Genomic DNA, 15,413 nt, shown 5'->3' with positions numbered 1-15,413 from the left:
CCGTCGACTCCGAGTTCTACCAAATGTCAATCGACGTCAACGTCAATCGTCATTCTTCGATATTTAGTTTAGTTGGAACTCGTAGTTTGTAACTTTGTACTAGTTTCATTACTAGTACTGCAACAGAACAGTCAACTTCACTCACTTCTGATTCGCAAACTTCAGAAGTTGTGTGATCTTGCTAAGCATACTATTGTAAAAGTTGTTTTTATACATAATAAAGTTTTTTTTAAAATATAGAATAAGTGACTTAAAGTTTAGTTGTCGTGTATACAAAAGACAATATAAAAAAAGGTGAGATTAGGTTATTTTTTTATTTATTAAAAAGTACCTATATTACTTTTAGCTTACATAATAATTAAAAATATATATATACCTACCTATTTCGTTCCCATTACATTGCTTACTTTATTTTCTACTAGAATCAATTTATGATGTAATACTTAATGTAATCTTTGAAATACGCTTACATTGCTAATAATAAAATGTTTTTTTTTTTATTTGGAACACAAAAGTACTTTCTAATTTATGGCACACCTTTGCTAAAATCATTAATTAAGGAAGTTGAGGCAATAATTATCATAATCCAAATATTGTTCAACAAAGATTAAATAAATATAATTTTTAAACAATATAAACAAGGAAACATTAAAAAATATAGTAAGCTTTTAACAATATGCATAATATAATTAATATTGGGAAACAAAATAAATTATGATTTTGTTGAGACAAGTTTAAACAACAACAATTTATTACATTAATATAATAATACTGGTATTAATTGTAAGAAGTGTAAAGATATATGTAACAACAAGTTTCCTGAATAGCAAAAGTATAGTACCTTAAAGATTAATGAAAACAAAACAAATGTTTATTCTTGACCACAGTATTCATAGCATACTTAAGGTTGGGTCTCTCTAGTGAGTATGTATTATGCTTATATGTTTTTATATAAAACTCAGATCATATGCAATAATACTAATCATCCACAAGTTAACTTTGAATGAAAAACTAAGCCGCAAAAAACATCTTGCCAACTCAAAAGCCATTTTGTTATTTTATTTATGTGACCATTAAATTAACAAATATATTTTTTTCTAATAATACCTACTTAGGTATTATTGCACTTGCTTACACTATGAATCATATTGTACATATTTTATTGTAAATAACTGTTACGTTCTTAATTATTAATTAAATATTTTTCTACCAAAGACATGGTCCGTGAAATATTGTGGAAATGTTTGTTATGACTACCTATAGCCTGAATTCATATTATATAATTAAAAAAAGTACTGAATGCAACTTAATGCAATTTAAGGTAACCTGTGTGGTAGAGACATAGAATCACAAAGACTGTTCTGGAACAAAAATAATATGGATATTTATCAAAAGCTTTTTAGAAAAAAAAAAATTGAGATTAAATTTCAAAAACCCATTACAACTATTCCTAAATATCTAATCAAAGATTATCTAATCTAACAACTAACTTTATGAATTAATATAAATATTTTGCATGAGTTTGGAATTTTTTAAATTTCTCCTTCAGGGTCCCTAGAAAGCGACAAATTAGAAAGTTATATTGAATACCAGAAAATAAAATATAAAATTGCAAAATTAAAAAATATAATATGTTGTAGATAATATCTTCAATATGCTTGCAACCACGAAGGCCACACCGGCCATTGCGTTTTAAATCCGCTACCAGAAGGTGGGTAGTGTCACACAAGTCTGGTAGATAATTCATCCGTTTACTAGCACGAAAGAAACGCACCAATGAAAACGCATTACGGAGACCTAAAAGCAGCCGTGTGACGATAGTTACTACGTTATAGACTTCATGAAAATCAATAATACTCAAGTATATGCTTGGTTTCTATTCAGTTTATGCAGTTTATCCACGAAACAGACTTCATCGTTGATCCCAGTTCTATGCGGATAGAGCTTCTGCTTGCTGTTTCAGTATAAACTTTCGACGCAAAAATATGGTCGTAATTGTAACGGCCCAAGGCACATATACAGTCCCACAACATTCAATTCGCACAGCGAACTAGCCAAGGGTTCGTCTTGAATTTTGATGCAGGATATTGCTTGAACAAAATGTAATATAAATGCCTGAGAAAGTTATATTTTAAATACATAGCAGATTTTTTTTAAATAGTTTAAATATTTCTTTTAAATTTAATAATTAAATTAAACATTATTTATTAATTGAATCAATATACCTACAAATAATTGAGTAATAAAGAAACGGGACATTTTGACCGCATGGGGACCGAAATGTTTCACCCATTTCGGTGACCTAGATCGGCCTTGATCTTGCCCACATAAAAGTTGGCCTTGCCCCGCTACCTACTGACAACAAACTTTGAATTTATAGCATATTAGCTAAACGTTGGGTCTATCGAAAAATATCACCTTTGGGCCACCAACCTTGGGAATTAAAATGTTATGTCCCTTGTGTCTTTTGTGCACACCCTTCAAACCAGAAAACAATAATAATTAGTATAGCGGTTTGGCGGTAGAATATCTCCTAAGGCCCTATATAGGTCGTAGAAGGTACAGCGCGTATAGTCTTCACCAAGTAAGAAGTGAGTACACGCGGTATCCTTATTAACGGACAAGTGTAGTGACGTCAAATGTCGTCGGTGGGTGTGTAAATGACGCACTAGAGTCAATTGCTGATCATTTGTCTCAATAATATGCAAGGATGTGATTGTTCGTGACCCTAAACCGTTAAATGGTTTATTTTGAACTCGAGGTAGTTTTTCATAATTTAAACATATTAAACACTTAAAAAATCTACAAAACGCTCAAAATTATATAGTAAATATATTTTTTTAAGTTGGCTTTTTTGAAGATGTTGTCATATTCCAAAATAAAATATATAAAATAAAAATCAGTATTACTTCCATTTAAAGGACGTTACCGTTATATTTTTTAGAAAAATACGTATCTACTGTTCTTTATAGTAGGTATATAAACCGTACAGAAAGAAAAAAGAAAGTACCTGTTGTACACATTATAATATCCAGATAAACTTTAATATAAATAATTTATTTATCACAGAAATTATATAGTACAACATCCTGCAACAACTTTAAAAATATAAGACTTGCTTATGAATCGTGATACCAGCCTAATTACGTAATCAAAGGCAACTTTGATTTATTAACATCTTTATCACATTATTTAGTCTGGTATTTTAATAATGCTTCATAATTAAAAACACTTCGTTACTCTATGAATGAATTCGAGATACTTCGTTTTTATTGCTCATGGCTAAAAATGTCAAAAAATAATATTATTTGAATAAATCGAAAAAAAAATACAAAGTTTCGATATCTTCAATGTTATTTTTTTATCATTTTGAATCACCCCTTAAATCTTATAATGGCGACTTAAAACAGGTTCCTATTTTAGGAACTACCTGGTTCTTTATTTAAATAAGTATAAATGTATATTTCCAATATTCAGACTTGCATCCGTGCCTTTTTGAGTTCTTTTATGATTTTAAATTACATGTATCTAATTTAAAGCATGACTGAAACGAAATATGCAACAAAAGCATTGATTTTGCTGACCATTACTGTTTGTATGTCATATATAAATTATGAATTAAAACCTTATTTAAAAAAATATAGTATGCTTCAGCTTATTTATTTTAAGAAGATAGACTTGTAAATTTAACACCAGGTGGTAAGGTTCACCTTCGTCCATAGACACGTTCCTAAGAAGTAATAAGCAATACTTACATTTACAATGCTCTGTAAACTATGGGATCTAAGATATTTTGTAAAAATATAAAATCACAAACTATAAAGTAGGGCTGAGGCTTATATTCTTTTGAAGAGAAGGTATATAAAGAAATGTCAACTTTTTTGGCGATGGTAATACAATATTTATTGTCTTGTTACAGGTGAAAATGGAGGCATTAGGCGATATCCTATTGCCTTACAAGGAGCCCGTCGCATTAGTGACACGAATTGTTACTATGGGCCAGATGTTCTCCGGCAGTTTCCTCTGTTATGATATTTATAAACAGGGAAACACAAAAGGCATACCAATTATGCCTTTCCTTGGTGGTCTTATCATGTGAGTTCTATTTTCATCATAATATTTGTATTTTCAGCTTTGTTATGTATTTTGCAATAACAAACATTCCCCTACATTAAATCATAACATCATAATGTTACGTTATTTTATATTTTGCGAGTTTTAACGTGTTATAAAACAGGAAAATGTTTCGTAAATTTTAAAACTACATACGTATCATTGATATGCATAGATAATTATAAATATATATTTTTAATTCAATGGCTGTTTAGTTGTTTTTTTGATTAAAATTAGTAAAGAACATTAAAAAAGAAACAACAATATAAAATATTTATATTTGACAAAACGTTCACCTTAATAAATAAACATTTAAAGTATTAAACAAATTAATGACATGAAATATAGCGTTCATAATAACATTTTTTATTTAATTGTATTCATATTTAATCGATTTGACAAATCACGCAAGCTCGATTCGATTATAATAAGTAATTCTAATTATTTTAATGATTAAATATATATTTTTTTTTTGGTTTTTAATATTGCTGACTTTCGCGTAAGAATATTGAAAGTGTAATAATTTTAAACCGTGGTCCCACATTTGTTGAATAAAACTGGTTGTGTAAGCATTAAGTTTACATATAGTATTTTATTTGCTAACAGCTCTGCAATATTTTGCATTGCAAACAGCTTCTGATTAATATGACCCAGTTACTTATATTCATCCTAATTTTCTATCTCAAACTCCTGAAAACAACTTTGCTGACATACAAATCATTTTTGCCACGAATCCATAATGAATACCACATTTATTTGGATCTGTACCATTAATGTCATGCCAATTCAAGGTCAAAGTTCTCTCTAAGTAACTTGAGTTAATTACGCATTGCCATTTTGAGTGTTACTGATCACTTATTACTTGTATTTTATTCAGATTTGTAAACCAATTACCAATCGATAGTTTAAAGTAGGAATTACATGTTATCTATTTTAAAGATATTATTGTCATTTTTTTTAAATTAAGTATATCTGACATCAAGTTTAGGGGGCCCTGGGCTAACACTAGTTAGTTACACCTAAGACATATCTGAACGTAGACTTGAATTAAATTAATTGAATTGGTTTGATTAATTGCAGGACTCGCAGCGCTGCAAACCATACGATCTGTTTAATTTAATACAGTTATGAATTCTTTCGCATTGTCGTCTATTTTTGACCTTGAATCCACGGGGCCCTGGGCTGAAGCCCAAAAAGCCATATGGTAGATTCGGCCCTGTCCGACATACAAATAATACATTGCCCTGTGCCTTCGTAGCCAATTCTAGTAATAAATTATTTATCGGTTATTATATATCGGTTCGGTCGAAGTTGTATCGGATTATATTAAGAATCGTGTCTTAACCGATATAAATAAGTAGAATTGACCCCGAGAATATTTAACTTGCCCAAAGAAGAATAAGAAAGTGGTCTAATATTTAGGATATGTACAATTATATCTTCTTAATTACTTATAGTTTTCATTAATCACTAACAATTTAATCACAAAATCATACATTATTTATTTTAATTATTATTTATAAGAAAAGCAATAGCGATTGTATGATTTTAATGACTTCAGGAAATAAAGAAGTGACCATATCAATGGAACTATTGGTAATGTTATCATACGATATCTGCGATAGCGATGTATAATTTTTTCAAAGTCATGATTTTATTGATAAATGTCGTGTAGAGAAAATATTTCTGTTATTATTTTTTCGTTTAAATTTTGCAAATCACGACCGAAGTCAAGTGAGCATCATCTGGGTCCTAATTTAAAATTTTAATTAGTATGATGTTTTGCCAATGTAATATTATCTTTATCTGACTGCTATTATTATTATTATTGAGATAACATATTATACGTGAGGAATGACACTTAGTTAAAATACATGTTCACTTTTTCACAAACAGTAGTCCCAAAATGTATTCTTTCACGTTGTTCCCTATAGAATAAAATTATTATAATGTAAAACCGTAGATTATTTTGGTTCATAAACCGTTTGGTTTTATTTTAGCCGCTTTTAATTTCCATTTATTTTTGGTTGGCTTTGGCCTATACCACTTTCCAGCGAAACAAGTTTTAAGTGTTGTGTTGTTTTATTTTTTCAATAATATTTATATTTAAATATATGAACAAGAATGCGGTTTTGGTATCATTATAGCTAAGCAATATTTTCTTTATATAGTTCTATTAGTAGTGACAGATGATGTATAAACATACACTCGAGGGGTGAATTAAATAAAGAGGCCTAGTCATTCCCGGGACTCAAACTATTTCTATACTTAAGTTAATCATAGCACATCGGTTCAAGTATGAATAGGTAACCGACTGTTACTTTTGCATTTACAATATGAGTATAGCAAATAAGAATAGCTCTTTTGTATTTGAATATTAGAAACGCTTAAATTTTTAACGTTCCTGTCACGCGTCGGTAGATAACTAATATATTGAAGTCAAGGTCAGTGAAGTGTTATACAAAAGTTAGATCCGATCATTACTAAGTATATTAATTAACATTTTTTCAATGTGTGCTCGTGATAGGTATTCGCAGTAGACTTGTCATAATTATTTATACCCCGGCCTTGCACACGTTCGGAACAATAGATGAAAAGTAACCAGTACCCATGTACCTATTAAAACAAAACCAATAATTTTGTCGAAAACCGTGTTATAAATTTTCGTATTAAATTAGGCTTTGACGAGCATATTCTATCTTTATTTTCTATTTCATGCCCGATCATATATGTAGTTCACACTGGGTTTCATGGACCCCCAATCCGTTAAGCAATTATTTTATCAAGAGTTCCTCCTTGGTCCAGATAGGCTGATACTAGATTTATTTGAATTAGCTCTATCACATATAGACTATTCCAACATTAACATGCATAGAATTGCGTTATACTTAACCCCCATGGGACATTGTAACAACAATCTATACAAATAAATAAATGAAATCGAATAGTGTGTCATTTAGTCTTGTTTGAAGATTACCTTCAAAAGATGAGAAATAACGTGTTATATCCAAGGTACTGTTTAGTTTTGTTTTATCCAAATCGGTCGAGTCTCTATTTTACTTAAAGCACATTCCAACCAAAAGAGGCAAATACACAACTTTGACATTGAATTGAACAATTGGTCGACATCCGGAACAGCCTGTAAATTTCCCACTGCTGGGAGCATATTCCACCACGCTGATTCAATGCGGGTTAGTGGAGAACACATGTGGCATAATTTTGTTGAAATTAGACACAAGCAGTTTTCCTCACGACGTTTTCCTTCACCGCCTAGCACTTGACATCTCGACATCCGGAACAATCTATGGTATTTATTATGGTTTTCCGAATTGATGACATTTTGATTAGTGGCGAAATCGTTGCCGGAACTCTGGAAATTAAATTAAAGTGGGTATAAGTAGCACTACCACTAGATTGGAAAAGTAGAACCAGCGAAAGAAATTTGTAATTGTTTACATATATTCATTATAACAAAGAAATAGTCAGGAGGCGATCGTTTCATTCCCAGGCTATCAACCATGAACTCATTCATTGTATAATAACCTTCTACACTCAAGCGATCCTTTGCAATTTTATTAAATTTTGCGACAAAGGCATATTGAACGCTTTCTGCGATCTGTTATAAAAAGTTGAATACATTGCCTCACAAAATAGTTATTGACTCTATGCCGTTGAGAATCAGAATTATAAGTTAGTGTTTGTTCCACGTACCAAATTCATGAGTATCATATTTTCTCAAAATCGTTAATATTTTCCCGTATATAAATACCGAATATATATTGTAAAGCTTTAAATTTATCGCGGTAAAACCCATTGACCATAGCCAATATAAAATACATTGATTTTATTATATATTTTTTATCATTTTCGATACATATTATAACGTAATTTATTGGCTCATAGCTGACTTTATCTAATACCCTTCTCATGCTTCTCCTAGTTGATAATCATTACAAATTTTTAGGGGTATCCTCAACTTGAAATTCGGTTTTATCCTCCGCGACGACACAATGATTCAAGTAAACTTCTTTGGTTTGTCGCTGAGTATCCTGTACATTATGATATACTACACTTACGCCACCGAGAAGGGCCAGGTCTGGCTGCAGATGGGCATAGCTGGTGCGTTCAGTGCTGCGCTGATCGGTTACGCAGAAATGGAAGATCCGAAGTTAATAGAGAACAGATTTGGTTCCATCATCACAGTGTTCATGTTTTATTTGATTGCATCACCGCTGTTAAATCTGGTAAGTCGTTTGTAGTATTTATTTATTAACATAAGTATAAACATAACGTGAGTATAATAACAGCATCCTAATGTACCTCTGTTGGATAAAGGTTGGATTTCCTGGATGGACTTAGAGTTAAAGCATCAGGATAAACTTTCCATCCATATCATTACATATACAATAAAAACGATTTTATGGAAACTAAGCGATGCTTGAACGGTGACATGACAGCATTGTAAAGATGAAAAAATAATTATACTTTCAGTTACTGGATAAAATAAAACTTTTTGTATGTGAAAAGGCTTAGTGGTTTTAAAACGTGAATCTGGAATAAGTCCAGGCGAAGGTCACGGAACGTTTATTTACATATTTAATTTGTGATCGTCATCTCGTTCTTGGCGACTAAAAAAAAATCGTGAGAAAACCTGCATGTGGCTTAAAGTCGACAAAAGGAGATGGCCCTGCATTGGGAAATTTCCATAAATATTTTTACGAAGAATTAACAAAATATGTAATTTAAAACATTTCCAAATGAAGTATTAGAGTCTTCCGTTTTATCGCAGTCGAGTTTTTATTTATATATGAATCATTACAGTTAGTTACAAATTTAGTACCGAAGATACATATATACGATTAATAAATTTTGAAATTTGTTTTTGGTCAGTGTTGCTGTGTATTGAATTAAAATAAAATAATACTTAACATTGCCTCCTGTAACTGACACAACAGTAATATGTAGTCGTTATCGAGTAACATAATTATAAATATATGAAGCAGCAGAATAATATAAAAGTGTCGATATTACAATATGCAGGGGCATCAAAACATGCCTAAAGTTTTAAATAAACGACATTCTGAGTATTGATAGCATATTCGAATTTCGAACATAGTACGTTGACCTGTTCAAATCCTGTTCTAATTATTGTCGTTTTGTATAATTTAAAATAACATGGTATCCTTCTCCAAGTTTTTAATTTAGTAACAATTTAATTATCATTTTACAATAAATGCCCCTCGGTTTCACTCGTGTACGCAAAGTTGGTTTTGGTTAATACGTCTCTTAGAATCGTAGGAGCAAATTTTATAAACCTTACTCAAAAAAACGATACTAAAAGGTTTTCAAATGTCACTTATATTTCCACTTATAGTTCTTATCTCACAGTGGGATCTTCTTTCGTTTGTGCTGTTTCATACGATTACGATTTGACGGTAGTGGTGGCATTTAAGTACCCACCGTAACAAAATATTCATTTTTTTTTGTTATGTCATCATTCTGCCTATTTTTCGAAGGATTTAAACTCTTGTCTCTTAAAGCCTACCGCCACGCTAAATATATATCTTTAACTCCAGATGCCGCTATTATCTGTTTCTCTATATATATTATCCGTATGTCATCTATGTTGTCTTGATGGGGTTAGTTTGGACTCGTCTGTAATTACAAGGAGACATTTTTTCATTCTCTGTTAGGAAAAACTACTTAATAAGTCGATCAATCTGACGCAAAATGTACTTTACTCGTTAAAAATCATAAGATTCTTAACGTTATTAAACACATTCGACAGTTCGATACACCGTCAAATATAAAGTTATGTAGTTTGGATGACTTATTTCTCATTTCCAGCATAATTATATCGTGATACATAATGCTCAAATATGGGAATTACGATTGCATAACAAGTTTTAAGGAAAGACGCGATTACAAATTAAATTTTCCTTACTTATCCAACAGTTAAAATTAAACATAGAAGTAAGCTTGTATGAGCGAAGCTTCCAGAATCGTCAGTTACGTTCTCTCTGTCAAGAAATTCTGTTTGCCATTTCTTGTCCCTCTTTTTAAAGCGAAAAACCTTGTTTCTTATAATGTATCTTTGATCTTGCCGGTTTGCTGTTCCATTGCAAAGTGACGGAGTAGAAAATGGTGGTATTTGCACACACACTGTGCATTACAATATCTCGCGCACAGATAGCTTATCTTTGACATTGGCCGTAATGGTTAATTTCAGCACGACATAATAATATTAAAATGTTATTGTTACAGAAACACATCGTTAAAAACAAAAGTACAGAGGGAATGCCGTTCCCCATTATCTTCTCTGGTACCATCGTGACCTTCATGTGGCTTCTGTATGGAATCATACTAAAGAATAAGTTCCTTGTTGTAAGTATTCATTTAATTTCTAATAACAACATTACAAATTAAGGGCATGCACAAAAGTGGCAGTTTAAGGAAAGGAAAATGTAATTACTTACTTTAGCTGAACACAAATATTCGGAAAAAATATCATGTGAATTAAGATTGGTTATTTTTCGAAACATCTGATCTCCCGTTCAATTTGGTGGATTCAGGACCTTATAATACAAAGACAACCCCTGACCCTGAATCCTTCTATATATATATATATACTTTTTCGAATCTTTATTGTGTATTTGATAGCTTAAGACTTAAGCCAGTGATAATAAACATTGACCCAATCGACCGTCAAAATTATATGTAAATGTAATCGCAAAATTATACATGTTTGCAAATTTTACAAAAACTTCAGTTGACATAAAAAACACCATATTAAAAATATTTTTTTAGGCGACATCATATGTTAAATCTTTCCTGTTTGAATCATTTAATTGTGTGTTATATGAAAAAATATATTACACTAAATTGTGCAGGCGTTTTAAGTGCTATATGTTATAGCTGCTCATACTATAAGTGCGGGCATTTTAGTGCTATATATCTAAACTAGTTGCCCGAAACGAATGGTAACATTGAGGTTAGCATCTTGCTCTCTCAGAGTTTAAATTTCAAAAACTTTTTTTTGCGAATGTTTACACTATAAAATAAATCGATGTTCCAAACATCAGCTTTTGAGGCTTAGTAATTTTGTCTATGCTTTGATAGTCCGTCAAAGCGACTTTATAAACATAAATAAATGATATACGATTCAAAATAGTGTATCGTTGTGAGTTTTCAACATTTCGCGAGTAAGATACGCCGTCAATTCGTATAAAATAGCGCTGTGCTGTGTGAGCTTCAGTTACAGCATTCAAAAACAATATTCCATATTTAAAATATTGAAAGATTCTAAAAAGAAAAGTGGCAGAAGACTTAATATATAGTACTTTTTTAATTTGCCAAAAAATTTTGGTAATGAATCGAATAATTAATCCTAATATGATAGAAGTTTAATTTTAATGGCAATTAGTTACACCGCGTAATATACTACGTGGTAATTCCCAGATAAGATAATATTTCTATGATCAACAAGATAACAATATGATAACATTTTAATTTGAGACGTGTATTAGTGTTATGTAATATATTTTTATACTATATATTATCTAATCCAATAAATAATTAATAATTTTGTATTATTTCGCCATGTATATTTCGTCTGTGTATTTATGGATAAACATTATTTGATAGATTCTATTTTTAAATGTTTGTCTTTGAATCTTGGTTATTTGTAAAGTTTACTGGATATTTAGCGAAAAATCTGAAAAATATTCAATTAAACAAAATAAACCAAAGTACAGTAACATATTAAATAAAAACATATTTACAACATTTATAAAATAATATATTGAAATTATATAAGCTCAGGATAGACGCCTCTCAATTCGCTACTCCTAAAAGAACCGTGAGGCGTGACAATCAGGATGTGTATGCTGCCAAACTTAGTGTCCACAGATAATAATAATAAAACGTAATTTCAGCTTCAAAACGTAGTAGCGTTTGCCCTGTGCGGATTCCAGCTCTCTCTATTCGCAATTTATCCATCTAAACCCAAGAGCAAGGACAAGGTCAAGGCGAAGGCAAAGAAGACAAACTGAACAAAAATAGGTGCGAAAATAATCAAACTATGCAAATTAAAAAATAAATTAAAATTCATATAAAATCAATTAGACAAAAGTTCCTTTTTTAAAAATAAACATTAATAAAATAACATGATATATAAACGTATATTTGATAAAGTACTACGTTATTTTTTAATAAAACTATCTTCATATAGATAAGTCAATGACTTAGCACATTTCGTTGATAAATAATTAGTTTAAATATGCCAGTGTCACATGTGATATCGATTTAAGCGATTAAATGACGATGATATTTATATTATTTTCGTTTTTACATAAAAAAGCATAATCTATAAAAAAACGTTTCCGCTATAGTTTGGATAATGTATAAAGAGGACCTTAGCGTTTTACTTTTAAATAAAAAAATAAAAAATGACATTAATAAACCTTCGATATTTGATTATCAAATGTTAAAATTAATCGAACAATAATAATTAGATCCGTAAATAACGAAGCTAAATGTTTAATAATTTAATTAGAGCAAATGCCATTATTCTCGTTATTCATGTTATTATTGTTTTTCAATTATTTATAAGTAAGATTATTTGCTCGATAAAATATTTCGAAAACACATAAATTTTATATTTCCTATTTTCATTCCAGCTTTTACAATATTAATTATATAAGTAAGCTCAAATAAAGTATTAATATTAAGTTAATATTAAATCATTTTATATTAACGAACAAAATAAACGTTAGTCCCACTCCGGGCGCCAACTTGGCTTAATAGGTTAAAAGGAAATATTTGTTAACATTCATTTATTTTGTTCCGTTCAACCGTCAAATCTACTTTATACGATATTACGCTATATATGTATATGTACATATACTTAAATCATTGATGCATTTATTAGTATTTTGCATTTGTTATCTTAGAATTTGTAAAGAAATTTCGAGCTTCTTTGTTATTACTATACAGCAATATATATATATATATATATTTACAATAAATAACCAATTATATTTTTCAAAAAAAACACATTTAAATAGTAATTGAAATAAATGAATATTTTCGAATGATAAATGTATTTTAAATGTGACTTTATATAATTTAAGTTACCAATTACGTTGTGACTTGTGATACATCAGTTGTGTAATTGTGAACGATTTTATAAATAAAGTGATTTTTATACGAATCCTACGTTGTTTTATTAATATATTTACAATAATGTGCATTATAAACAATTATTGAGTAACTAATTATATCCAATTAAATTTACTTCAAAATCCGATATCTACATTCAAAATGCAATTTTTCCCAAACCCATAATGAATGTTTCAGATTTTAGATCTCAATTATGTCAACTCGAGTCAAGGTTAAAGTACTTAATTTGTCTTCACTCCTTTACCATTGGCTTCAACTATTTATTTCTTACAGTACAAAGTTCTTTGGGCCCGCGCATTTCCCAAACAATACACAAAACACCAAAAAAAAAAACATATTTTTTTAGGACGATAATATTATTTCATATTGATTAAAATAAAATTATGATAAGTATATATATATCAGATGTCCCTTGTTGGCCAAAAACCAAAGCTCTTAAGGATAAGGCGAATAGGTTATTCAGAACGATCCAGGTTGATAGATATATGATGTGATCTTTTCAATTTAAAGACTTAAACTGCGGCTAAGATTATTAGCTATCTAGCTGTCTTTGAAACACAATACATTATACTAGGGTGATTTCGCCTATTTTCGGCCATTTAAGCAGATGTATGACTGCGAAATGATTTTTTTAAAGGTATATTGGTCCCAGATCAGTAGCTTATTTTTATTTGAAGTCAAGAAATAGTCTAGTTTTGATATTTGAAACTCATTTACTTACCAGTATCATATAAAAATTGTTAAAAATATAAATATCTAAAAGTTCTGATTTAGGCTGTTTTCGGCCACTAAATTCAGATCCATGAATTTAGTTAGTTCTCGGCCACTATAATAAAACTTGAAAAACAATCTCTATGATCTCTATAATAGGGTCTGTTTTTATTTAATCTTCTTTAATAATTAAATAACAACAAAGTTTTCAATCACTCTCTTAATAATTAACAATCAGTCTTAAATATTAACATTATTATATTATATAAGTAATATAAAAAAAAAATTTTAGTATTTTAGTATAAAGTGCCATATTTTTATACTGGTTGAGAATCCATTTCTATATTATTATATTAGGGCCACACCATTTTTTCTAGTCCGAAAAGTAAATGATTTTATCCCCTTTGATTTACCTATCACATTGATTCCAATTATATCTAAAATATTCGAAAAAATTATGTATGATAAAATTTACAATTTTATTGTTTCCAGTAAATTATTAAAATCCGAACAATATGGCTTTAGAAGAAATAATTCTACAACAAATGCGTGCTTTTCTCTAGTTAAAAGTATTACTGAATGCATAAATGCGGGTACCATCCCGGTGGCCCTATTTCTTGACATGAGTAAAGCCTTCGATCACGTAAACCATAAAATTTTACTAGATAAACTATATTTTTACGGCATTAGAGGAAATGCAAATAAATGGTTGGAATCATATTTAAAAGATAGGAAACAGTGTGTTGTACTAGATAGTATAGTTAATAAATATAAAATAACTCATAGATCTGATTACACTAATAAGAATATTGGAGTGCCTCAAGGTAGTATATTGGGACCCTTACTATTTATTTTGTATATAAATGATCTTCCTGATCATATAAAGCATGAATGTATTCTCTTTGCTGATGACACGACTATTCTAATTAAATGTCAAAATCATACGAATTTAAAAGAAAAACTAAAATTAGCTCTAGTAAAAGTAATTCATTGGCTTAAAGCAAATAATTTAAAAATCAATTTAAACAAAACAAATTTTATAACATTTCAAACTTATAGAAGTAAATTACAGGCCATTAAAATTAATTTTGACAAAACTGATATATCAGAAGCTAATAATACAAAGTTTTTGGGCATAATAATAGATAAATATTGTAACTGGAAGAATCATATTGAAAATTTATGTACCAAGATTGATAAATTTATATATGCATTGAGGCGTATAAGCCAAATAGTTTCTGTTACAGCTGCAATTACAGCTTACCATGGATATGTTGAATCTTTGCTAAGATATGGTATTGTAATATGGGGTAATTCTGTGGACTTGCATGTTGCATTTAAGACACAAAAAAAATGTATAAGAACTATTTATAATATTTATTTCACCGAGAGCTGTAAACCCATATTTA

General features: G+C 29.7%; 1 protein-coding gene across 2 annotated transcripts; it reads left to right on the top strand.

Annotated features, from left to right (window-relative positions):
• The first annotated feature begins 17 nt into the window (after positions 1-17).
• On the top strand, positions 18-12,546 carry LOC125064968 (sugar transporter SWEET1). 2 transcript variants are annotated; one of them, XM_047672332.1, is made up of 5 exons: positions 18-291; positions 3,918-4,095; positions 8,078-8,357; positions 10,378-10,497; positions 12,048-12,546. In XM_047672332.1, the coding sequence occupies exons 2-5, from the start codon at positions 3,926-3,928 to the stop codon at positions 12,162-12,164; spliced, it is 687 nt and encodes a 228-aa protein (XP_047528288.1). In that variant the 5' UTR covers positions 18-291; positions 3,918-3,925; the 3' UTR covers positions 12,165-12,546. The 2 variants fall into 2 exon arrangements, with proteins under 2 accessions (XP_047528288.1, XP_047528287.1); XM_047672331.1 differs by having other exon boundaries at positions 18-294; positions 3,920-4,095.
• Positions 12,547-15,413: the final 2,867 nt, after the last annotated feature.

The sequence above is a fragment of the Vanessa atalanta genome, chromosome 6 (assembly GCF_905147765.1).
Source record: "Vanessa atalanta chromosome 6, ilVanAtal1.2, whole genome shotgun sequence".
Taxonomy (NCBI): Eukaryota; Metazoa; Arthropoda; class Insecta; order Lepidoptera; family Nymphalidae; genus Vanessa; species Vanessa atalanta.
This window is presented reverse-complemented; position numbering and strand designations above follow the sequence as displayed.